Source organism: Erithacus rubecula (assembly GCF_903797595.1).
Source record: "Erithacus rubecula genome assembly, chromosome: 3".
Lineage (NCBI taxonomy): Eukaryota > Metazoa > Chordata > Aves > Passeriformes > Muscicapidae > Erithacus > Erithacus rubecula.
In genome coordinates, this window is record NC_136689.1 from 20,178,584 (window position 1) to 20,206,337 (window position 27,754).

The 27,754-nt window shown below is 35.1% G+C and overlaps 1 protein-coding gene across 1 annotated transcript in view; it reads left to right on the forward strand.

Moving 5' to 3' along the window:
- Window positions 1-27,754, forward strand: part of MINDY3 (MINDY lysine 48 deubiquitinase 3) — a 49,049-nt gene extending 21,295 nt beyond the window's left edge. Inside the window, exons 10-15 of the mRNA XM_079301316.1 lie at window positions 470-550; window positions 16,765-16,837; window positions 17,643-17,715; window positions 22,591-22,678; window positions 25,777-25,848; window positions 26,682-27,754. Coding sequence (XP_079157442.1) covers window positions 470-550; window positions 16,765-16,837; window positions 17,643-17,715; window positions 22,591-22,678; window positions 25,777-25,848; window positions 26,682-26,831 — 537 coding nt within the window. The 3' untranslated portion in view covers window positions 26,832-27,754. The remainder of the gene's footprint in view (window positions 1-469; window positions 551-16,764; window positions 16,838-17,642; window positions 17,716-22,590; window positions 22,679-25,776; window positions 25,849-26,681) is intronic.

Below are 27,754 nucleotides of genomic sequence, written 5' to 3' on the forward strand. Positions count from 1 at the left end.
CCAGCATCCCTTATGGGGTCACAGGTCCTGGCTGTTCTACAGAGTACTTTTGAAATAGCCTGAACACTCTTTCATTCCAGAACCTATTTGGTTGTTCTTTGCTTTCTTTTGAGTCTGTATTAAATTCCTTTACCTTATCTCAGTTAAAGACAATAATGTAGTTGGCAAAATGGTGGTGTATTGACTGCAGCTGGCTGTCCTGTCATTTATTAAATAAATGTCAATTCTGAATTAATTAATCTAAAACCAGCTAATAAATCAAGTGGACTTCTACATTTCGTTAGCATTTCATTATAGTATTGTTAAGCATAGTACTTGTCTTCAAGCTAAACACTTATATCATTTTGTTGAACATTTTACGTTGGTGGAGTCCCAACTGTTCTGAAAACTAACTAAATTTTCATTAACTTGATCACTAAATGACCTTTCTGGGTTTGCTTTGTATTTCTGATTTTGTTGTACCTTCTAGGTTGGTTCCTATTTGAAATCTCCAAAATTTCCCATTTGGATACTTGGCAGTGAAACGCATCTCACAGTCTTCTTTGCCAAGGTATGTTAGATGTGGTTTTGGTAACCTCAGGCAGATAAACACCACATTAATTCAAAGTGCAGATCTTGCTACAATGTGTGTTTTATGTGGCTTTGATGTAAAAACATAGTCACTAAAACTTTTAATTAAGCCTTTCCTTGAAGGCAGAGTTGTTCCCACACTTCAACAATATCTCTTGACTTGTAGTGTGAAGTTTTTTGGGTTTACCTTAATTTATTGGACTGGGGATAGTTTATACTTTGGAACACTGTGCTTGGCATTAGTACTGTCTTAAATTTCAATAGTGCAAGAGAGATTTATGTAGTAGTTTCATCTCCCTGGCAGTACTTTCACAATTTTTAATCTATAGTTGGCTATAGATGCCAGGACTGCTACAATAATTCTTTATATATATTCTGTCAGATATCTGCTGTAGCTTATGAAACATAAAATGTGTTTGGGAGAACTCTGTTTAAAATCTTAGACCAGATTTTCCAAGGAGACAATTTCTGTTTCTTTAGTTGAAGATTGTAGATTGTTTTCCTTAAGTTTTATTTTTATAGAACACTTGTTTCTGATTAAAAATTTTATTGAAACTTTTAATGGTACCTACTGTATCTTTATTGGTACTTATTAGAAGTTAACTTCCCTGTACCTAATATCCTTAAAAGTTAATTAAAACTTTAATTGTAAATCTTGAAAATAAATACTAGAACATATGACAAAGATAAAGCTGTAAATTCTCAAACTCTTTGAATTTCCATAAGTAAAACTTTTGCCTAATCTTTAGAAAGACAACACAAATGCCTAGATTTTTCTTATTAAAAAACAAACCTCCACAATATATTGAAAGTTTGTGTAGCAGTATTTTTTAATATTTAAATTTTTTTTTTAAATCCTTGGAATTAATTAGCCAGTTTTACACATTGAATTTTTTTGCAAATTTTTAATCCCTAATGTCAGAAATATTCTTTCTTCCTTACTCCATGGAATAGAAAAGTCCATATTTGCCTTTGAAATTTTTTTTTCTGCATTACTCTCTCCCCAGTCTTTCCTAGTAAAACTTTATTTCAATTTTGAAACTTTATCCCCAGTTTTTCTGAATGATACCATCAAAGTCAGTACTTTGTTGTGTGGACAGCAGTGTGATACCAATAGGTATAAACACTCTGTTATTCCAGTCCAGTGTTCCTGTCACAATGTTATCACAGCTAATGTTTAGTGTCCACAGAGACCATTTCCAGACAGAAATTACTTTTAATGCTCTTTCTTTTAGGATGCCAAAGACTGTTTTCTGTGTTTAGAGTAACTGGTTATCAGTATTGCATACCTCTGGTTGGTTCTGCTTTCATCACTAAACTCCACTTAGACTGTGTAAAGTTTGAGCTTGTGATTATTAAAAAGCAGAATAAAGAATTGACATGGTCTTGGCAAAGAATTTCCTAGATTCTTTTTTTTTTTTTTTTTTGTTATTATTAAGCAAAGCAGGAGCTGAAGGTGTGTAAAAGCTCTTGGTTCTTGAATTTCCATGTCCAACCTCACCCTTTCTATAGTAGCAGTAGGTGAGCATTTCAGGTGAAACAGAAATATCAGCTACAGTGGAAAGTATGTTGTCAAACCGTTACTATATCAATGGAACCTACATGTCAAAAACTATGGGAAGAAATTTGAATTCATTGCCAATGGTTAATCAGCAAGATGTTAAAGTAGTGTGTGTAGATGGTGTTTGATACTAAGGATGTAGCTTCTAGTTTGATGGTAACTTTGATTACATGAGAAATGTTCAGAATGGAAAGAGAAAAATGAACTGTGGAGCCAAAACCCAGTGCAGATTACATTTAAAAACCCCCCAGGTTTTAATTCTTTCAAGCTGCATATATTTTAAAGGAACATAAGGCCTTGTTTTTAAAGAGCATAATGTTAGGCAATTATTAAGCAGAACAGTAGTCAGTTTTGTCATTAGCTGAGTAATTTGGTCTAGAAAACCAGAAACAGCAATCTTCCTAGGCTACTGTTGCTATAGAAAACTAGCATGGGAAAACTATGGAACAGAACAGAATTTTCATTTTCTTGAGCATGGAGATTTAACAAGCAAAAGTTTTTACTCAAATTCTGCATAGTGCTCTACTTAAAGAGAGCTGGCTGCTGTTCTTTAATACTTAGATGTTTGACTCAGATTTTTTATATTAGATTAATGATAAACATTTTTCTCATATCAATGGAATGAACGATAAACCACTGCACTCTATCTCAGAATATTTTGATTTAAATATTGTAGACTTCTATTGCTATCTGCCAGAATACATTTGTATTACTCTGAGCGTAGACCATTCTTATAGCTGTGGTTGTCAGAAATGTTTTATTTTGTAAAGTAAATCTGTTCATAGCTGTCATTCTAAAACTGTATATTTTCCATGGTTTTAATGAGCAAAATGGAGCACAACATTTTTGGCTGAAGGTCAGTCACATTTATGGCTTAAAGTGAAAATTAATTAACTAAAGTGGGTAATTTGGCTTAAGCTCTCTTGTAAATGCTGCTGCATGAGGTAGCTGTAAACAGAGACAGTCAATTCTAGTTTTAAGACAAGTCTACAGTGGGTCAGCAGTTTCTCCTGTTACTGAAAGAGTAATTTTTCTTCTGCCTGCATGGTCTTCATCTCCACATCTTGACTGTTGAAGCATTTCTGTACGTACCCAGTGAGTTATCAACCTCGTTTTAGTACAGAGATTTGGAAGTAGAAATCATAAATAATTTCTTCACTGAAATAGCAGTTTCGATTGAAGCACATTTTACTGAAGACAGTATCAGTAGTTTTTTTGTCTGGGACTTAACCAACTTGTCATCAGCCACATAATTATTTGTAGTTAGATCTTTTGGAAAGAAAATGGAATCTGGAAATACATGAAATGAGGGTCATGTCTTCCATAAATTCATTTCTATAGTAGACTGCTTTGGGCAAAAGTACTATGACTTGTTCTGCAGGTGGGTAAATGTTGAAGTCAGAAAGCACATGTGAACATCTGTATTACTTAAGTAGTTCTTCAAAACTCTGATATGTGTGTCATAATAGAGTCAGAAAAACTCTGTGAATCATTGCAGGTGGGTCCCTAGCAAAGAACTATAAGTAGTACCATCATATTATTTTTCTTTTCTTCACAACAGTTGTGGTACAGAGTCAGAAAGCTGCTTAACTGCTTAATGCTCAGCAGTCCAAATTTAACGTTTTCTGAAAATAAGTGTGGCTATTACTCTTAGTGGTCATGGACTGTGCATTTGCAACAAAGTAAATTTCGCCTGAAAAAATGGGCATGTGGATTATTCATAGGCTTCTAAATTTAAGCAGCCATCATTTCTGCCTCTCCCTGCTCACCCTTCCTTTCAGTGAATATGGAAACTTCCAAATGTCCAACAAAAGCAAAGGAATCTTTCATCTGACACACTGAGTTTCTCTGTGTGCTCTGTCAGACTCTGCAAAAGCAATTATGTGGTATTGTAAATATCCTCTAAAAATCAGCTTTATCACTACAGTCTTTTTGTGGTTTTTTTTTTTTTTTTCCTCTTTCATTGTGTGCATGAGAGAGAGTAGGAAGTGGAACAGCTCTAAGGCTGTGATGTTCTGGATTAAATGTTGTACAGGCACTTCTTAATTATTTTTATGATACACATAGGAAGTTATGACAAGCTGAGACAATTCAGAACTTCTAGGAATGTCAGTGTGGTAAGACACTGTATAAAAGAGTACCAACAAGTTCAAATGTTATGCATAATATAACAAAAAAGTGTTCCAGTGCAAACAATAGCAAGAACAATAGGAGGTTAATATGTGCTTTCTAAATACTGATGACATGCAAATCCACATTGTGTTGAAGTTTGAATTCACAGATTCATTGAAAGTGAAAAGTGTGCAATAAATGTCTGTCTGGTGACTTCTGTGATTGAAACTGTCTGTGGGGACACTTCAGTGTAGGTCTTTAAAAAATTTCCTTAGTTTGTTTCTAGGTCTTTATTCACAGAGGCCTCAACAGAATTGGCTATCCATTCTCAGTTACAGCATTGTGGCATTTCTAGGCTTGAAGAGTCAGATAAGCAGAGAAAACACCTGTCTGACAAATCCGAATTAGTTACAAATTACTGCTTTTGAAGGAAAATGTCCTGTCTTGGTCTCCTGGAACCACATTGGTTTTGGATTACATTTTTTTATTTCTCTGACTTTGATCACTGTAACCTGTTCTACCCATTCTTAGGGCCTTTCTTCTGCATCCTTGATAGCATTGTCTCTCAGAAGAATGAACATTCACTTCTCTTCCTAAACAATCTTTTTCATCAGAGTTCAACTGAGGGGCACCTCAGCAAACACTGACACTGCTATAGGAGAGCCTAAATGTGGGTCAGTGGTGTTTACCAGGGCTGGGCCGAGGGGGAGTGTTAGTTGGTACAGCATTTAAGCTCAGAACACCAACAGAGATTGTCAGTAATGTGAAAGGAAACAAGGTGCATGTGTAAAAATTCATTATTAGTATGCATTAACAACTTTGGTTTCTACAACAATAACTTATGTGTATCCTTTAACTTAAGAAGACTTATACTTTGGAAGGGTGGTGAAAAATATTGATGCACTTCCTTTTTTTTGCTTTTCCAACCAGTAAATGCTTGTAATCATATTTTGAAAAAGTATGTTTTCATCACAGAAGAAATTAAAAATCACATTTTGAAGATTCCACTTCAGGAAATGGTTACACAGCATGTAACAGGTGTGAAACCTTCTTCTGTTATTTGTAGGTCCACTCTGATTTTAATTGTAGATTAATTAGTTCCTATTACAGATGTGTGGTCCTTTTTGTGAACAGCTGTGTCTGAGCAGTTTGCTTATTTTTTGTTTGGAAGATTTTCTGTGGGAGAACTTGCATTCATGTCAGTGATTTTCAAACCAGCATTTATCAAGTAACTTTTAGATTTTGTCTTAGTTTTTCATTCTAGCAAAAGAGATGTGATGCAATAATGTGTGGTGGCATGTTTATTTCAAATGAAATCAGTTCATTGCATCAATTTACCCTGAGTCTTGGTGGCTTTATCTTCCCTAAAGATAAAAAATCTTGCATTTGCAATTTTCAAATGAAGTATTGTCATTTATTAAGTCTCTGGGGTTTTGGGGTGGTTTTTTTTGGCAGAGTTTTTTGGGGTTTGTTTTGGATTTGGTTTTTTTTATTTAATTAGAAATGTGGTTTTGGTTTTCAGGAGAAACTTTGAGAAATGTGGGTTTGGATTTCATGAGAAACTTTAGCCAGCATACAGTATTTAGCTTTGCTCAGGAGAAATATTTATTTCATTTTATTTTCCTTTTTGCCATGTTGTTTGAATGAGCAGCCAGCTTTGATAGCTGCTAGGAAATATCAGATCTCCCTGTCTGCCCATAATTTTGATGGTCTCTAGTTAAACTTTTCTAAAAAAAAATTTAAATGCTCTAGAAGGGAAAGCCTCTCTGAGTTGCTATAATTTCTGAAAAGAATTTATCCTGAAATGTTACACATTTTGATACTATTCTGTGCTCAGGTTGATGAGAGAATGCCTTTGTACTGACTCTGGGTGTGCTGTTTCCACACCTAGATAAAATCTTGTACAATGAGGGATGGGGAACAGCAGTTTCTATTGAAACTTTCCAGAAACTTTTAGATATAAAAATTGAAAATAAAAGACTTTCACTTGTTGCATGAGATGCTCTTTAAAATGAAGGAAGGATGAGAGACTAAAGGATAGAAAACCAGTGCAATAAGATAAACTTTTCTAGATCCACAAATCGAAAATGAAGGAATTTCCCACAAACTGTTAAGCTCTCAACTTAGTATATTTTAGCAGCACTTCTGAATCAGAAAACTTACCAACAAAATGTGTCTAAGTAATGACCATGAATATCACATTAAGCATTTTTAGGAAGAATGTCTCCTTAATCATTTCAAGTCTATTTTAAATAGAGTTAGGAAGAAAAGTGATTCTTGAGGTCATCCATCAATTTACTTTCCAAACTTCCTAGTTCCCTTCAAAGCATGTACTCTGTTTACTTTCTGCTTCTTGAGGTTGCATTTCAGTTGTTTAAGAAACAAACTTTTTTCTGATTTTTAAAAATTAGCGGTAAGTTATGGGAACATATTTGAGACTAATGGGTAGCGATTTCCTTGAGCCAGCATTTTGCCAATAACTTGATGGATACGTTGTCTCTGAACCTCAGCTAGCTCTGTGTTTAGTGGAAAGCTTGTGGTGAAAGTGTGAAGCACCTGTTGTGAAAAATGCACTGAGCAGTATGGAAATGGTGGATCACTTCCTGCCTGTTTCCTTCCTGCTTTCCTGAGGAGTACATTTTCCTTTTCCTCCAATTAGCATGTATGACTTTAACATATAAACTGAAGTTGGGGACTGGAAGGTAATAAATTGGATCCTACCTCATTGGAAAAGTTCTAGAAATAATTGCAGCCTCCTGTCTCTGGAAGGAGGGGGCTATGAGCAACATTTAGTTCTCATGTACATTGGCATACCAAGGGAAAGACTGATTTTTTTTTTTAAAGAAACACATTCTAGTTGTGACATTCTTCTTTGTAGCATATGCAGAGTGGTTTGCAAGTTGTAAATACATCAAATAAATTTCTAAATGCAATTTTATGATTTATAAGTCACTCTATCAAATTCTCAAAGTATAGGTACTGGACAGAAGCGAAAGCTGAGAACTTGTATCATTCTGTACCCATTTTAAGTGTGAAACTGATGTTGGTTCCAGTTATGTTTGATACGACAGCAAATACATTGGGCCTGAGTCATCACATAATGGGTAAATAATTCTGGCTTTGAAATTTGGGTTAATAGATACACTGTCTCATTGTTAAAATGCAAATAATAGGGTTTTTAATAGTATTGATGTATTTAAAAATTAAATTGTTATTTAATGAATTGTTGCGTTAAAAATGATATTTGTATTTCCAAATCAAGTGAAAAGCAAAATATTGGTGGATTTTTCTTCCATCATTTGCTTCTTCCACCCCCTAGCCTTTCCACATACAACTGCCACTTAATTCTGCCACAATTATTTAATTTTCAGCTATTTTAAGCAGCAAAGTACTGTTTATGCTGTTGCTCAGATAGCAATGCAATAGGATACAGCCAACCGTTGACAACTCACCTGAAGTTTATTTAAACATGCCTTTTTGTAATATACCAGGCTTTTGTGTATGGTGTTATTTTTTTTCCTCCTGGTCACCAAGCATATCTACCTCACACGATGCACAGCCATTTACCACTGGATTCTGCATTTGGCATGTGTTATGTTTGCAGCTTTTGCAGTCTGCTGGTAGTGTTATGAAATCAGGTATTGTTTATAAATGTTGCATAATTGATTCACAAGCACCTTCCTTCTGCTGGTCATTATGATAGAATATTATATGGCACAACCTGGAATTCTTCCAGTACCTGATAGTTTCCAACCTGTGAATGAGTTAAGGGTTAGCTCACAGTAGACATTGGCCTGAAAAGTGAAACTCTTTTTCATAAGCCTTTTTCTCATTTCTATATTTAAACTCTGGCTTTTTAGTATTCAAAATTATTTTAAATTTTATTTTCTTGCATGTATTTGGATATACTACTGTCATTTTATTTGAACCACTGTGGACAGTGGAGCAAGTATTAGTACACCCTAAGCAATTTGCAGTTCATTCAGTATTTGTGAGTAAATGGAGAGGAGAAGCATAAACTTCTTGATTCTCTCAAAGATCTTCTGAAGTCTTAACCCAAAAGCTATGCTTTAATAGATTTAGTACATTTTTGTTTCCTGATGATTTACAGGTACACACACAGTTAAGTAGACGACATTAGCTTTCTTAATAGTTAATCTGGCATCAAGTGAAGAATTGAAAGAAGGGTGTTAGTTAAAATTAGAAGAACACTTCTTTCCAGAAATTTTATAAATGCAGTGCTGTGCTCCAGGGTCCACACCAGGGTTTGGCACAATGTTGTATTTGTGGCAGAGATAAGGCAAGATAAAAGGTGCTATTTGTCATAAGATGCAACATGGAGAGGGGAAAAAAGACGAGTTAAATTTCCTTTTTTTTTTTTTTCTCCCAACAGCTGCATATATGTGTGATTGTCAAAGGTTATAAACCAGAGCAAATCAGTAAATAAACCAATATAGGGTAGCAAATAGTATATTCATAATGAGGGGTTATCTTCATGGAATTGTTCCAGAAATGGTATTTTGAAAGAGAAATTCTGAGTCATTTCCACACAAAAATTTTTATAAGAGCCCTAAAAGCTAAACCACTGTCTTCCAATATATGGCATTTAATATGCTTATAGTAACACAATGAAGAGAACACAAATAAAATGCACAACTTCTCCACATATTCCATGTACCTTTACATGAGGCAAGAGGTAGAAGTCATAAATCTTGTTAGTGCCAGGCCCACACCACCCATTCTTTGCTTTACAAAGCACCTTCCCTTTTACTTTATCTTTTAATTGTAGCCTACTAACTGCGTATTCTTAATACCAGATAATGATACCAGGAATACTAAGACTTAGAATTGGGATTGTAGTATTCACCATGTGACAGAATGATAGTTCCAGCCTGTCGTGTGTTCTGTTGGAGAAAATGAATCTCTATGAATGGTTGCTAATCCTTGCTCCCTTGTTATAAATACTTGATCTGGATGGAATCCGAGGAGTCATTCTTCCCCTTACAATTTTTCTTCCTGAGAAAATGTCCTGAAGTCATTAATGTATTACAGAACTTAGGAAACAGAGAGTTTTAAATACAGTTAATGAATCCCTGTTAAAGATATTTTTAAGTTAAGTGCTCCTGGGCAAAACAACAGGGAAATTATTTTGTAGGCATTTGTCTCTTTGCATGTTTTTTTCTCCAAAATATCTGAAGACCAGATGTTCTTTCTGAGTAGGGCATCATGTATCCTTGGAAGTGGAGGCTTGCATATTTTTTTATTCTCTGTTCAGCCTGTTTTATTCCCATGTTCCCAAACCCTACTGGGAGAGATGCAGGAACTTGAAGCAGTAAATGTGACTTACAATATGCCAACATATGCTTCAGTTATAAGAATGTGTTTTAAAAATGGTAACTGTTTTAGTTCTGTTCTGAAACTTTGTGCCAAGTTCTGCTTTTTGCAAAACTTACACAGTGCTTAATAAACCTGTGACATGATAGACTGAACTTGTGTAGAGAATCTCTGTCAGGAGACTTTGGGTCATTTTATAAATGGCAGGAACCTGGTTGAATTCAGTTTGGGTTGTAACTGTTTTTTGATGCACAAAACCTTAACGTGTGACAGCTGTGGAATCCCCAGGAACATAGGGTGAATCCATATATAGCATCAGATTTAATCCAAGTACAGTCACAAACATGTTTAGCAACCAGTTTCTAACCACTTTTGAAAAAGCATTGAAAAATAAGTTTTTCATCCCTTTATTTACTCCTTTCTTACTGGTAGCAGTTTTATTGCATACAAAACAAAAACAACATCTTTGACCTCTTGGTAAGGCAGCTCTACTTCAGGTAAGGATATGTGAATGAATGAGTTGAAAGTCTAAATGCAGAAGGATACAAATACAGAGAAAAGGAAGGGAAAGGGATTGCCTGTGGAGGAGGGGCCTTTGATCTCCTTGCAAAGGTGGAGCACATTTAGTGGTATTTTAGATATTGCCTTCATTTTCTATCTTTCTCCTCTTACATAAGAAGTTACATGTGATTAGCTAGGTGAATAACATATTCTTTTGTTTCTTAAACTGTAGCAGTCTCATTTCAATATTTATGTACATTGTTTCCAGCATTGTTTTGTTTTACGTAAGAAGCTTATGAAATCTGTTTTTTGTGTGTGTTACAGGAGTTCAGTGCCATTTTCCTCTACCAGTTGATAGTTTAGGGTATCTTACATATGTACTTTAAAAATAACTGTTACAGGGGGTGCCAGGGTTGTCAGAGACTATGGTATGAAAATATTGAAGCAGTGCAGGTATATTTAGAGAAGAAATTCAGTCATTGCCTATATGTAGTTAAGAAAGGTCATGCAGTTGGAGTGAGATGGGCTTTACTGTATAATATGGTTTTAATGAAAAAAAATCACATTTTGTATTAATGAAAAAATAAGACATACTGTTTTTTATAAAAGCTAATTGCACTGTTGTGCTACTGTCAGAATTAGCTGCTTGAAATAATATACTTAAAATATGAACATAAAAGGCAATACTGTTTTCATAATATATGAAATTGTGATGTTTGTGAATATTTAGTATTTTCTCTGCACGTGTTACAACATATGCACATAAAGTTTTCCTGAAATACTACTTACTGATACTAAATAATAATGGATCACATGCCATTATAAATATACTTTATTTCTTTATTGCATCACAGAGCTTGTACATTTCACATGAAAAGCCATAAAATATTACTGTTCAGTTAATGAACGAGGCTAAGAATTGTCCTTTAGAAAGATTTGGCCTATTTGAGTTATAAAATAATTGATCCAGTCTATTTTCCAAAACATTTTGTCATTCTGCATTGAAGCAGGCCAGAGGGTTTTCATCATCCCAAGAGAGAATTATATGGTTTAAGTGGGAAACTGAATACTGTAAGCTGGTTTCCAACATTAAGTGCAGCTTTCAGTATTGTGAGAACTGTATTCAGGAAGATTTAAATTTCTGCAGTACATCTTCACTGGTTTTAAACTTTGCTATCAAATGTTCTTGGTGTACATGTTCATTTCCCACCTCCTTTATTGTAATTCCCAAATATAATTAGTATCTTAATACTCATGGTTGTGTTGTATAGCAATCAGCTCATATCTATAGGCTGAAATAGTATTAGATGTAGAAATAGTATTTAATACTAGATACTAATTTTTTAATATAGAAAAAGGGTATCATAATAATAGAAGCTAAAGTTCATCTTGAGTGAATTATATTGTGGGGGTTTTTAAGTCATAAAGCATGGAATTTGTCCACTTCTAGCTTTATTACTCTTAGGAAAAAAGTTTCATGTTTGTATAGCATTGCATTCTGTCTTCCAAAAAAAAAAAAAGCTATGTGAATATAATTTGAAAAGCTTTCAGATTAAGCTTGTGACTGGAGAGTAGTATGTAATTTAGTTATTAGGTAAGAATTCCAGTAAACTCAAATTTGCTGACTCTTGGTCTATAATTCCAGTAATACATTTCTACTTTCAAAACAAAGACCTTTTTTGTGTTGATAAGCAAAACAAGCTAGCAAATGAATAAGAAAAATACTATATAGCTAATCTTTATTGGTTTACAGTAATCTCTTGTAATCTGTCCACGAAAGGAAGGAACATGTTGAAGAAACTCTAATTTTTTAATGACTTGCCAAGTGAATTGTTGCCTTCTTGTGATGTTTTAAACTAAACCACCAACATCTGTCGCAGTGTAACTGTTAAACAGGTATTTGCTGTACTTTTGAGTTTCTTTTATTTTTAAAAACTGCAACACTGTGGCTTTTGTTGGCTGTCTTATTAAACCAACCTCTCCCAAAGGAATGGTGGATATGTTGTTTCTATAACTTACTTGACTGTATGTTAAAAGCTCTGCTTTTCAGATGAATAGGCTGACAGGGTCCTCAGATTTCTTGTTCTATGGTTTGTGTTAGCTTTTCTTCCACAGCCTCACCCCACCCTTGGATCAAGTAGGCTCTCTTTTCTGTCTGGCAGCGTGGGTGAAGATGAAAAAGAATTCCAAATAGTCCATATGTAGCTTTTCATTCTTCCTTATTGAGAACTTTCTTCTTTCTTTAGCAAGGTACTGCAGGTACTGTAGAGTAAATGCAGTCGTTTTACTTTTGCAAGGCAGTGTACAGCTAGAGCCAGTTTGCTTCCTTTTAACCACCTTGTTGCAACAAATTGTTTGTTGTGAATATTCCTCCTCCACTACCACTGCTATCTCTTGATGAGCACTTTCAGATAAACTCTTGTCTTTTCCTGTTCTAAACTACAAGGCCTGTATTTTATTTTCTGACCCCTGATTAGAACTCTGCTACTTTGGGGGTGGCATTCTTCCTTTTGTGTCTTTTTCCTCTCTTCTTACTCCAGAAAAATGTTTTCTTTCAGTGTTCTGTGTATCCTAGAGAGACTCATAGCCCCTCTCCAGGGCTTAGGAGGATACAGAAGTGGAAATAGGTGTGGCTGCAGAGCTCTTGTATATTGGCAGAACTTTCCTTCAGTTTTTCCATATACATCACTCAAATGGGAAAAACCTTATACTCCCTTAGTATTCTTTGGGTATGTTCCTGTTGTTTGGCATTTTTTAATGCCTTCTCTCGTGGAAGATAGTATGCTGCAGAGTAATGGCACATTCCATTGGTCAGCACAAGAAAATAATGGTAAGCAGTCAGTGCAGGACACTGCCATTGCTGCAACAACCAAGAGCACTTCCCCCTGCAAACTGCTGCTGTGGATGATGTCCCTGAACACAAATGGAAGTCTTCATTGGCCATCCTTCTGTTCAGAGCCAGACCCATAGTCTTTGAAACTAAATTTATGTCAAACAACATCAAATAGTTTAGGACTGCCTTTGCAGGCAATTGCTCTAGTACTTGACTGGCTTTATTGCCATGGCATAATTCTCTAACTGTCCCTTTCCAGACAGACCTTTCACAATAGTATGCCTAGATTGATGGTAGAGGCTGTGTTGGTGTTTTTAGAACCAGTAACTTCATACCACAGTGGTCTCAATACTTCCTCAATAAGGCCTAAGAGGAAAAAAGATCTGTGACTTTTCCATAATTGCTCAGTTCTTTGTATAATGGTAATAATGACTTCCTATTTTAGATCTTAAGGATTCTCTTTTTCTTGATTTGATAAAGAGCTCCTAGGAAAACCTACAGAAAAAGCTGTTATTTAATTTCAAGCAATGCCCAAGTTCTATTGAGCCTTCATCTTAATGAGAGTCAGCAACTGGTTCTTTTATCTCACTCTAAGACTTTGAACCTATTTTTGCTACTGTAGTGGTGAAAGCTTTCCTGCTTTTCAATTTATACCAGTCAGTGTTAAATTTTACTTTTTGGTTCACTGCCTAGCCAGTCCCTACAAGTAAAACTATTTGATACCTTTAGGACACAAATTTGGATGCGTGGTGGTACATATGGCACTTCTGCTCCTTGCCCCCAAATAAAGCTGCATTCATATAATTCTATTCTCTTACTTAAGTGATTTGTTATATCTCAGGCTGTAAAGAGCATTCAGTTCTGGCTTTGGTAGGAGGATCCCTTTACCTTTTGAAGAAGAACATTCTCTGTGTGCTCCAGAGTGCATACAATGGATGTGAAGACTCATTGCAAATGAATGATTACAGCCACAGGAGTGCCTGAAGTTGGACATTCTGATTTCAGAGCACTATCCAATTTAAAATGCATTCTGGTTGTGTGTGTGTGTCCAAATTAAAATTATACAGTTACATAGTATATCCATAGGATTGTGTGAAGTATTCAGAAGATAATCTCCAAAGGAATCTTGCTGACACATAAAATCAAACCTGTTTTTGAACCAGTTCCTCACTGAGATGCTCTGCCTGGCGTCCAGTTTCAACAGTCAGTTGGGAGACTCCTGTTTCCTCTGTGAAATTGAAATTGGGCAATGGGTTCAGAAGTCAGCTAGAGAGATGGAGAATTTCAGAGATGCCATCAACTTTGTTTTCTTAGGAAGCCATTTTGGAAAAGTTGATGCCTTGGAAGCCACTGATTATAGCATTGAAAAATACACACTTCTCTGTAATACAAGACTGGATTAAATAAACTTAGTTCTCCAGATGCGATTAAGTTACAGCAGATTTAAAAGTTGATAAACAAACAGTGTTTCTATATTGTTTTTAGGTGAATTTATAAGAAGAAAGTTAGTATTACAATATGTAATTCTTCCACATGTCCATCAATAGTGATAGTGTAAAACCATAAAGCAGTTCATATGCAAGCAGATTTCATTTTTCAGGGCAATGGATCTTTCAGGGTGTGATTTTTGTAAAAATTTATAGCCAGGATTTCAGTGGGGCTTAGCCATTATGTTCTGCTTTGGATTTGTAGAATGAAAAGTTTGGGAATGTTTTCATTAAACCTTATGAAGAATATTTTTGCCTCTAAGGCTAAACATGGAATCTTAAAATAACTGGTACTACTGATGAGAATAACTTTTCAAAGTAATATAAAATGACTTGTTTGTGTATCATGAGAGCCAATGAGTGAAACATGATTTTTGGGACATGTTGTACTTAGTATTGGAAATAATTATTGTAATTAACTGTTTATGAGATTCCCTTATATGGAACTTTCACTGCATGGGTTACATCAAAATACAATTCATAAGGCTGGGGTGGGGAATCTATTTTGGCACATATGGTGAAACATCAGTTTGGGCAGCTGAAATATGTTTTTGTTAGATGTTTATCACATTTTCAGCTTTATTGCATGAAGGAGCTATGGTATTTTTTTCCCCCAGATACAAATATGTGGCCTAATTGAACCTTTAAAGTTATCTGCATAGTGGAAATGGATTACATAAGTTAAGAGGTTGTATGGGATTTGTATGTAAAGGTTCTTGCATTTTAAACTTTTTATACAACAATCTCAGTGAAAAGTTAGAATTACTTTACAGGTAATAGAAGTTGGGTTTTTGGTCATTTCTCTAAGGCAGACTTGTCTAAGTTTCCATCTGAAGTTACTTGCTTAGAGCATCAGTAAATCATATTTTGTGAATAAAAAATATTAATATGTAACAATATGGAGGCTTTACCATATTTGAAAGTTCCTTTGATAGAGAGAGAATTTTCAGTAGGACTAATGCATTTAGTGACTTCATCTCTAAGGTCTTCCCATATATATATACATGAACTGAAAAACTAAGGACCTGGAAAATTAAAATGATAACAGAAATACACACTATTTACAATTGGACTGTAAAAATTGTTAGGAGTTGCAGAAGACTTGCTTTAAAGAATCTGTTTTGCATCTCATGAAACTGTGGAAAGTACTAGATTAACAAGGTAGTTTGTGGGTAGGGAGGACAGCACAAATGATAGCCTTTATTCTTGGATTACGTTAAGATTGTATGGAAGGAACTGCGTACTCATAAACCAGAGTAGAACTGTTTAGTTTACATTGGAAATTTTGTGTCTGTGCCATTGGAAGTTACTTTGGATTATATCCTTCCATACCTTTGGAAATTCTAAGAGTTCTCCCTTGTTACACAGGCTTTCTGAGCTGCTGATTTGTTAATAAGAAGCTATCACTAAAATATCCCTTCTTCAGGGTTAAATCCTGAATATTGAAATCACTAATCTTCTTCTTAATAAGCTCTATATGCTATGGCACTGATTTTAAACTAAGAAATATTTGCACTTGTTTATTGTAATATACTGTGATAATGAAATCTATTCCTGTTCTAGGATGCTTTGTATTCCAAATTATTGAAGAGTTTGTCATTTATTACAAAATTTGGTAGTGTGTGTATGTGCCTTATATAATAACATGTTACCCATTATGATAGGGTATGTGCTCAACAACTGCACAACTTCATACATTATTTGGCATCATGAAACTGTGTTGAGCAGTATAGTTTTCTTATATGAATGTATTTTTAAAGGATTTTAGAACATACATAAACATGAAGGTACCAAAATACTGGTTTTCTGTAAATGTTCTAGTTATAATTAATTTATAAAATAAGTGGAAAAGTTTTCATTAAACAGTGGGTTTGTTTCTATTAAGTCATATTTATGGATTTTTAAAATTACATTATTGTGATACTGAATTAATATAAAAATCTAGCACTTGTATTTCCAGTACATAAAGCAAGCAATTTTCAAGTTGTTCTCATCAGGAGAGATTAGCAAGGCAAAGAGACTCCTCCCAAATCAGTTTCTTCTTCGTGCTTTTCCACTTGGAGCTCTTGAGTACAAATTATTGGAATTGCAGTTTCCAATTAGCTTTTGTGTCACAACATCCACACAAAAAGAATTGCATAAAATTAGTCTAGAAGTTTGTGGAATAATCTTTAGTAAATTTCTTGATTGTTTTGTCACTATCAGCAAAATTTCCAAATTGCTTTAACTTTTCTTCCGTTGTATTGAAATTTTCATTAATTTAGGTTCCAACTAGGTATAGTATTGCTAAATATTTTCATAGTAATCTGTATCTGAAGTAAGAATATTTTGTAAGTTTTCTTTGTGCATTTTTTCCCACCCCATAGGACATGGCCCTTGTTGCTCCTGAAGCACCTTCAGAACAAGCAAGAAGAGTTTTCCAAACATATGACCCTGAGGGTAAGGGCTGTACTTCGTCCTGAAATGATATTTTTTCTATAGAAATGTGCTCATTAAGAGAGGAATGAAATGCCTAGTCCTTAAGAAATGTTTAGTACAGAAGTCAGTCTGAGTGACATTGAATGAACACCCTGGTCTACTGGAAGGTCTCCCTGCCCACAGCAGGCAGGTTGAAATGAGGTGATATTTAAGGTTCCTTCTAACCCAAAACCATTCCATAACTCTATGACAAAATTATCTGAGAATTCTGCAGTAAGGGAAGTTCTGCAATAGGAAGTAGAGTTTTTAAGAGAGACCTTTTTTAACCTTATATTCTTTGTAATTAACATAAATAAAATTTTTTTCTCCTATATTACATTTTCATAAAAGAACTGATCTGATATGATTCTTTCTTCATGAGATCTTGTTCTTGAATGTATGCAGCATACACAGAAAATTTTCTTATGTTTTGGAAAACAGGATGTCTAGCATTCAGGTACTATTTTAACTGATCAGAAGGGGAAACTGGTACAGTTATTATGCCCAGGTACCTAGTGGAGAACTCTATACAAAGATGGAATTCTTAGCAAGTATTAAGCTTCTAAGTGTATGAGTGATAAATCGAGTTTCTGTATGACAATCTTTTTTTTTTTTTTTTTTTTTAAGTGTGAGAGTTGCATTTGAAAACTCCTTTCCTTCTAGAACTCCACCATTTGTTTGCAAACTGTACAGAAAAAATCATGTTGTATTTGTATTTTTGAGTACGGTTTGTTATCCTGGAAAGCATTTTGTTTCTTTTCCTCACAAGAAACTGTTACTTCTTCAGATAATGGGTTTATACCTGACACACTGCTAGAAGATGTAATGAAGGCTCTGGACCTTGTTTCAGATCCTGAATAGTAAGTATAGTAAAATTTAAATACTGCAGAAGTACCAATTAATGACATTAATTAATTATCACTTAAGACTTTTTTGTTCTTGATTCACCGCATATGTTTTATAATTTCAGGTTGGTTTTGGTTTGGGGTTCTTTCCCTAGTTTGGATTTTTTTCCTAGTTTACTTTGAAATGTGAAGCTTTAAATTAAAGGGGAGGAATTAAAATTAAGATGTCTGTAACTTTGGTAGTGATAACTAGAAGCAAAAAAAGTCCCTCAAACCTACTGTATTACTATATATTGAGGAAATAGTCAGGATTATATTTCTATATAATAATGATTGTGAAATGGTGCAACAGACAAGCTGAACAGTCATGGTATTCAGAGGCAGGTTTGAATTGCCACTGCATCTTTCTGCAGAGTTGGAAGCTGAAACTGCTTCAGTTACAGTTTTGTTTCCACTGGCACTCAGGACCTAGTAGTGTTTATATTTACTATTTATTATCAGAAATAACACATTGATTCCTAGGGTTGAATTAAAATGTTTTAGCTCTAATATGGACAGACAAGACTAATATTAGTGACAACAGTTAAAAACTTATCGTGTTTTTTCGACTAAATGCTTAACCCAGAAAGGAGAGCCAAGCACTTGTTCTTTTTTACTGCTCCAAAAGTTGTTTCTGCTCTCTTGTAAACTTTTGGTTTAGTTTAGTTAGGTCAAAACTGGAATGACTGTGGAGACTGCGAGTTCACTTACCATGGCCATCTAAAATGTGATTGAGCCCGTTTTCTGTCATTTCAAATGTTTATAGTGTAATGAAGTTTACTGAGTTCTTCTCTGGAAGATAGGAGTGAAAATTGAAATAAAGAGATACTCAAACCAAAAGAAAGTACAGGACAAAAGGCTCATGTTCATTTTGTGACAGTATGTGGTGAAATCTGAAAAAGACTTTTTTTTTTTAAAAGAAGGGAAAGAAAAAAAGCCATCATTTAATGAGTCTGAGAAGATTTCTCTTGCCTTTTTCTTCTGCTGTCTCAGTAAATCTGCAAAAATCCTCTTTCTTCATTCAGTGGTTTTTCCATTTGGCTCTTTGTCTTTTGGGGCATTTGTGGCACAGCCCTGCCCTATTTTATTGTGCATAGCACATAAAATAGAAATTGATGTATGAAGAGCCATTCAGAAGACCTGCTGTATTGAAAAGCCATGATCAAGCCATGGAATATGCAGCTTTAAATCATCTCTTAAATAAATATATTACCTAATACTGTTATCTTTAGAACCTACTCTCTTTGGATTCTAGATGTTCTGTCTTTTTTGTGTGGGACCCTAAGAATAAATAATGTATTTCAAACTCCATACAGGTTTTTTTGCTTGTTGTTTGTTTGTTCATAAGGAAAACTAAAGGCCTTGCCTCCAAATGTACTATTTTAATTTGTGATTATCTAATCCAAGGCTTTATGTTTCTCAGAATCTCAGAATGTATAAAGATCAGACATGATTAGAATTTTAGAACTGTAAAGGGGCAAACAGTGTAGAGCAGAAATGAATTAGCAAGGTGACTTAGTACTGAATGCCATTGCATGTGTTTTTAGTAAAATTTCCCAGTCTTTTAGTAAATGTATCTGAGAAATCACCTATCTCATTTGTTTTACTGTTTTTAAAAACAACCTGATGCCATTTAAGGTACCAACTGGAACACACCTATTAATGTAGGCTTAGCTTGCTTAAGACATTTTATACTCTGTCTGTTTGACCAGTAGTGGAGGCTTTTGTCTGCCCACACTTCTCAGCCATAACAATACAAAGGCCATCACCCCAACACTCAAAGCCTCTTCAGTTCAGGTGCCAGGCTTTGCACTGAGCAGACTGAAACACAAGCACACACATAGTTCTGCTGTGGTACCAGTAACACAGAAAGCTGTTAATGACTTGCTGAAGGAGAAGACTTCAGTTGAAACATAGCACAATCCAAGTTCATTAGTTCTACCCTCTTGCTTAACTGAATTTTGTACCTTCGCCATATTTAAAAACTTCTGTGGTGCTTAAGTTCTTGTATTTCTTCAGTGAGTATATACTTTGCTTTAATTTTATTGCATAATTTTAGGTGCATTTTTAAAATTGTCTGTTTTGGTTCTGTTTGCAAACACAATGTTTTTGCAACTCTATTGCAGCAGCATTTCAAGAATTTGGGCAGGTTTCAAACAGACGCTGAAATAGCCAAAATTTTGTACTTTTGAGAGCAGTGAGAACGAGAAATAGAAGGATTGAAGTCCAGTATGTTGCAAATCCTCAGTCGTGATTTCATTTGAGTAGTGAATTTTTTAAAAGATAATAAATTAGCATAGTTTATAGGATACCACATATAGTGTTGTGTATTTTAAAATTCTTCTTCCAAGGATCTTAACAATGCCACTTTCTTCAGATTTGCGTAAGAATCCAGATAATTTACTACTAGTTCTATGTTAGGACCAAGAAAGGAAGTTACTTAAAAATGAAGAGACATAAGTAGCTAAAAGGACAAAATGTTTCTGTGCAACAATAAAAAAGACCTTGGAAACAACACCCTCTGCCCACAGCCCCCAACAAAAGGGACCTAGGGGTGGTTAAATGCTAAGTAGTAAAAGAGGCATCTATGAGAAAGATGCATCTAAGGTTGTGTCTTCTGAAAGGAAAACATAGTGTATATATCTAAAAAAAGGGAAGAATCTGGATTTATGGAATGTTAAATGTAAATACAATATAAAATAGAGTTAAAATCTGTAGACTAATTAAAAAAGTTATAAAACAAAAACTAATAGAATTCTTCTGAGCCCATCAGCACAAGAGGCTTGCAAGAGGTTTGTAGTACTAACAGACAATTCCCAATGTTTTTAAAACATTCAAAGTCAATTAGAAAAGTGCAGTGAGTTCTTCATATTCACCAGAGAAGGTTATAGGGAGCAGTTCTCCTCATCACTGGAGAAGATTATAGTTAAGCCTTTTAATGGGTGGTGAGAGTGACTAAGATTCTTAAGTGTCAAAAGAAGTAAAAAAAGCCTAACTCCTGAAGAAACAACAGAATGACATTTCTGGACTATTTAACTTACCACAGTGAACTGCACTGTTACCACAGTATAGTATGAGGAAAGGTGGCAAAGAAAAAGAAAAGGATTTGAAGGCCAGTCTAGGGAAAATTCACATGAAAATATTTCATGTGTAAGCATGGAATTGGAAGGAGCATTTTTTGTATATAAAGAATTGATCAAAGACTAAAAATGTCACTTTTTCTTAATGGAGGAAGATAATTAGAGGAATTTTACAAGAATTTCTATCAAGTCTATGAATTTTGTTACTTTATCAGCAAGGATTTGACAGTAGGGATTTGTATGATTGTTGCTGGTACAAATGGGTTAAAAAAAGGAATGTGCTAAAGGAAGGTGTTAAAAAAGGGAAGGTGTTAAAAAAAGGAATGTGTAACGCAGCAGAAATTTACTAGAAGATACAGGAACAGAGAAGTGTCAATAAAGTAAATGTAGATTGGTTGCTCAGGATAAAGCAAAGCTGTTTTCAAATACACATTGTTAGTCTGTGAGCTAGATATTTCTGGTCAGGAAACAGATCTCTAGATTTAAGCTCAGTGATTGACTTATGGAGAGGGATTTATAGGAGTTATGTCATTGTATAAATGACTGATTGTTCACTCCATCTTGGAAGAAGAATGTTGTAGAAAGGTATCAGAAAGGCATCAAGGCTAATTAAAGATACAGAATGCCATTAGTGCAAGGAGAAGCTAGGTTAGGACTATTTGACCTGAAAAATATAGACAACAATTGACACAGTAAATAGGGAATGACTGTTAATTGCTTCACACGAAAAAATGAGGTGTCATCAAACTGAAGCAGGTGACAGGTTCAAAACAGAAGACACTTATTCCCAGAATCCATAGTTTAATTTGAATTTTTTGAGTGGAGTTTATTAAGAGCCAGAAATATAGATGGGTTCAAAGCCAATTAGGCACATTCATGGAAAGAAAAATATATATCTTTGTGTTTTAGATACTGCCTGTCACTGAAGATGTCTGAGCAGCAGACTGCTGGAAATGGGGAGGGTAAACTAAGGATGTGTGTTTGCCCTGTTGTTCTCTATCCTAACATCCACTACTGACCTGTGTCAGGAACAGGATGCTGGGCAAGACGCTCTGTTGGTTTGACCCAATGAGGACATTCTTGTGTACGGTACAACTTGTAACTCAAGCAGAGGGCTAGGTAGATGCAAATAGATACAATCTGCTGCCTGTAGAAATACATTGCTTAAATAGATACATAGTCTTATAATTCACCTTTGTTTGCAGTGACCTGAAATTAGACCGTAGTCATGCAGTAAGGCTTCCAGATTAGTATTGTTAGTATTTCCATTGTTTGTTGGTTCTGGCTTCTCTGATACCGAGTACGTGATGTAAATAAGAAATGTATCTGTTAAATTTAATTTTATTTCAGCTTACTTAGAAAATCTTGGAAGGTTTTCAAATCTCAGTTTAAAAACAGGTTGTTTGGCAGTGATAGAGCTATATTTGAAAGATGACTGGTTTTTGTATCTTTAACGAATGCTTACAAGACAGCAAAATGCCTTTTGGGCTGTAAACCTGGTTTTAGATTATATGGGTTTCAAATTATTTTACCAAATATGGTGGTCCTTCAGAATTATCACTTATTTAATTTAAAATAACAGATTACTTTTATTTAAAAATAACCATGTTTTGGCAACTTGCATGCCATTCTGGTGCAGTTGTCACTTACGATTAAAAATAGAATAGTATTGCTATACTTGGCAGTCAGTACTGTGGTAGCACAGCATAACTTAGTCATGCAAGAATAAAAGTGTCTTACTCATACTTTTATATTCAATGTTTTTATCTAGTGTAAACCTCATGAAGACCAAATTAGACCCAGAAGGGCTGGGCATCATACTACTGGGTCCCTTTCTGCAAGAATTTTTCCCTGAGCAGGTAATCAATATAGCTTTATTGCTGCAGAGCATTGTCTATTCTGTTTGGCTTTGAGATTTGTTAAAAACTTTCATGAATATCACAAGAGTAATTTTTAATAATTATTGCTTTCATTCAACTCAGCTGATCAGCAGATAACTTCTGTATTCCACCACAAATGGTAGACTTCTGTTTTCTATAACATATCCATGTTTTTGTCGACTTTACACTGGAAGGAAACTCTATTGTTCTAAATTTAACTTCAGGAAATATGTAATCATTTTGCATATGACATTGATTTGTTTCCTTACTCAGAAAGTTTATCTGAGTTTGGTTTTTCTGAGAATAAATGACCATACTGGTTTTAGCAATATTAAAAATGTTGCTTGCAAATGGGAAAAGGTTGCAAACATAGTTAGAATTATTTTTATGTTAATTTCTTGATCACATAAAATTTTTGACAGTTCAACAAAAAAGTCGTTATAGACTTAGGTATGACTTATGTGGAAGTTAGGGTATTGGAAATTTTTTTTCAAACTGTTTGTTCCACGTATTCTTTAAGACTGCACCACTACTGAGAGGCAGATGTTAACCTAGCTCTGCTGTCCCTTGGCCTTGGATCACATTCTCCTGCTCTCACACTGCCTCCCTGCTACCAGGAGCCTCTTTAAACATTTGTGGTAAACCAGAATATGAACTCTCTCTTGCATGTGTTTGGGGGCTTGTTCCATGGCCATGCACATGCTTGTATTGGCAAAAGAGAGCAGTTTTACCTGGGGATGGAAGGATAGGCAGGTGGAAGCAGGAGAAGGGCTGAGAGGAGTACTTCTTTAAATGCTTTTTAGCTTATTGTGTCACTGAAACTGCGTGGCTTAATTTTTGCAATCAAGTAAATGTGAAACTGATGGGTTTAAGTGCCTTCAGCAAGATTCTTTTTGTTAGGATTGCCAAGCACCGGGTATAGCAATTCTGATCAGTCAGAGGACACTAAAATTGCACTGCCAAAGATGATGAAAACTGAATATATCATTCAGAGGCTTTCATCATCTGGAGGAAAGTGAAAGAAGAATTAGTGTTCATTTTCTCTGGTCTTTTAGAATTGCATCCACAGTGTATTTTTGCCAGCTGTTTCTTCCTTTCATTTCTTCATACAGAAGTGGAAGTGTATGTACAGTTGAATATAATTTATTTCTTACAGTTATATTGCATTTGCAAATCTGGAAGACTCCAATGCTTCATTTTAGGACCCAGATGCTTAGGTTGAAGTTCAGAATACCAAAGAACATCCTCCATAGTTCGCTGTCCCTAACCTTTCTGGTACCATGGGCCATAGGGAGGTGGAGGAGAAAAGACCATTGTATGGAGCTGCTGCGTGTCTTGCCTGTCATAAGGGCATAATTGACTGAAGAAGGGAAGCTGGAGAGCAAAGCATAGTGCAATCATGGGCAGAACCCTGCCTTGAGCACCTTGGTAGAGAATTCTACCTCCTGTAAAGTTGGAGCCCCCAAGTCAGTACCTGTCTGTCAAGTGCTAATTCCCTGCTACATGTGATTCCCTACCACTCAGTTTTTCCTGTCCTGTTAAACCTTCACTGGTTACAGTAAAAAACATGGAAACGGTTGCTGCCTTATGGGTCCTATTTCAGCAATCAGCATATTTTGGACTAGAACCTGCCAGTATCCATTTTTTCCATCTGTCTGCACTCTGTTCAGGTAGTCCTTACTCACACTGACACCTTGCTCACTGAATTTTTTTCCTTCTGAAAAGTACAATTCTGCAGAAATTAAGAACTAATTTCTTCCTTTCAAATATTGTAAGGAAATAGCAGATACCAGTGATAGTTGGAATTGTTGCTGTTAAATATTTGAACAAATAGCTAGAGCTCAGGAGATCCAGATTTGATTATTTTGCTGAGAGTATTTAAACCCCTATTCTTACTCTCCCAGAAAGTACTCAACTCCACCTCAAAAGCAGGAAGGTATCTCAGCATTCTTTCTGAAAACTGTTGGCTTAGAAAGCAATTATTCAAAGCTATTCAGCCTGATGCCTTACTACTTAAGGCAGTCACCTTGAGAGGGGGATTCCTGAATCCCCTGTTACCTCTTTTTTTTGTTTTTCTTTTTTTTTTTCTTTTGGAAAAAAAACCTGCACAAATTCTTGACTTCCATGGGACAGAGACTGGGAAACAGGATTTTTTTTCCCTTCTGGGTGAGCATAACTTCCTCAGGGAAATGAATATGTCCTCTTTCCTTCCTAGGAAGATTTAATTTTATTTGTTTCTGTGAAGCAACTTCTATAAGCAGAGTTACTTCTCATCTTCCTTTTCACCTCCCTCCCTCCACTGAATAGCCTGGATGGCTGTGAGAGACCCATAGAGAGATAGAGTTTGTGAATCATTCAAGAGCAGAAAAATGAATGAGGGTTTTTGTAATCTGATTGATGTACTGTAAGCTGAGCAGATTTATTCTCGTTCCAGCCTTTACTTCCATGTGCTCAAAAAAGAGATAGGCTTTTGTTTGGAGCCTAGTCTGTGGGCATAAAAGAGCTGATACTACACCTGATTTGTGTTTTGTGGTTCAGTGAAATCCAAAGCTTTCAGTCCTCTTAGGTCTACAGCATTTAAGCACCTGGAATGGTAAAGATCACCAAGAGCCAATACTTTGCTGTTGGACCTCGGCAGAAGTGGTGTCTTCAAAATTACTTTACTCAGACAGATGTGGGAGTATATTAGCTTTTCAGCTTTCAGATAGAGGGCTAATGAAAAACCTTGTGACATCCAACCTTCTGTAAATAAACATGCATGTGAGTGCTGCATAAGGTGTCTGACATTAAAAATTAGGATGGCTTCCCATGGTCAGTAGTTGTAGTTCAAAGTGTCCAGATGAACACAGAAAATCATGACTTGCTCTTTGGGGCATTACTCATTAATTTACTGACATTTGTTTTTTTTTTTATTTGTGGTGAGAAAGGTAAAATGAAGATTTTGTCACCTAAAAGAAATGATACTTTTTTATAGTTTTCTTTAGTCTTCCTGGTTGAATGCATCTGTCTAGTTGTAAAGAGAAGAGAATCAAGACACAATGGATGCCACATTAAATTAACTGTCTTCTTTCTATTAGGACTCCAGGGTTTCAGAGTCATTCACTGTTTACCATTACAATGGACTGAAGCAATCTAATTATAATGAAAAGGTAAGATTTACAGTTAAGCCCGAATAACAGTCACTAAGCAAAACTGAATATAGCTACAGGCAAAATATTCTAACAGACTTTTTACAAAGCTATTATTTTGATAATTTTCTTCCAAAATTTTGTATTTGGAATTGGAAGCTTCTTTGTGCTCCTAATGGTATTTGAGCAATCTATATTAGATTGCTTTCAAAGATCATGCCTTTGAAACTCTGCATTTTGAAAAGAGCACTTGTCACACCTACCTGTCATAAGGGGGGTCTGAACTGTGAGGGACAGTGAAGATGTAACATACACAAAGTGCAACTTCTAGAAGTAACTCCATATCTAAATCAGGTTGTTTAGAATTTTTTGTGAAATTTTTAGTAGTCCAGGCTTTCATCAAAAAAATCAGTATGTTTTGAGCCATTTACTGAGGAAACAAAGATGACATGTTTCAATTTTAGCATTCTTGAAGAAAGGAGTATACCAGACACAATATGACTGCTTCCAAGTTCCTGAAGAAAATTTAGAGTAAAGGATTTTAAGGCATTAAGGGACATATGGAGCAAGAATGACTTAAATAAGACTTCTTCCAAAAAATATACCTCCTCAGTCTTTGGAATAGCTTGTAGTTAAGTCCTTAAAATTACCCCTGTGAAATCTCCAGCAGATCCATATCCCAAAATGTAAGCAGAAGCATTCAAAGATTAGGGTTTTTTAATTTCATACTTCCATTTTATTAAAAAAAACTATGTAAAACTTGACAGATTTGATGTGTATCATAACAAATCCTCTCCTGACCATCTCATCTTTCAGTTCTGATCAGGCTGACAGAGTTGGGTTTACTTTGGCAGGTCATGTACGTAGAAGGCACAGCGGTTGTCATGGGCTTTGAAGAGCCAATGCTGCAGACAGATGACACTCCTGTGAAGCGCTGCTTGCAGACCAAGTGGCCGTACATAGAGCTGCTCTGGAGCACAGATCGATCCCCGTCCCTGAACTGACCTGCTGTCCCTGGGCAGCACCGCCCGCCGGCTCCTCCAGCGCCGACGCCCAGTTGGAGTTGGCTTGGGCAGTGGCTCACTTTGACTGTGTGGAGTTATACACTGGTATCATTGAGGAATTGTAAATAATGATTACAAACACTTTTTCAGTGTTAATTGGAATATTTAATTTTTTAATCAGATTGATTTCTATTATAATAGTTTGTCTTTTTTGGCCACTGTAGTACTGTTAATGTGAGTTATCCTAAAAAAAAAAAAAGCCTACTTACAAAGTCTTACCATTTTTTTGCCATCTCATGAAGATTTGAAAAATTCTAATACTGCAGAATCTGCATATTAGATGTCAGATCTTTAAAACATGAAACATACTCAGCTTTCTCAGAATCATATAGGCATGTTTTATTATTTAAATTCTATTAGCTTACATTACAGTACCATAATGTGTGGACTAGACTGGCCTTTGCACTGGATATGTTTTAATGAGTTTAAATTTTCTGCAGTTTTTCCTAAAATCTGATTTTACCTAAAGAGCTTGCACAATGTGACATACATATGATACGTTTTTAGGAATAAGTATAATTCTTAAATACTCTTTCTTGGCAGTTGTATATTACTGTGGCTTAGTTATTGGGCATGTTAAAAGTGAACAGAAAATCTGAGGGAAAATAGATATATTAATATTTATTTGAATTTGTATAAAAGAAATGTAAAAACAGCAGAAATAATTTCTTGTTCTATAATCTTTAAACTATTCAAAACTTACAATATTGCCAAATACCTCTTCTTAATTTGTCCAAACAGCAGTGTAAGCCAGCATTACTATATGTGTTAAGTGCATGAGAACATCTGTTATTACATTATTATATTCCTTTATTTATTATCAACTTCTTAGCCCTAAAATAAAATCTTTTCCTTGAATCATA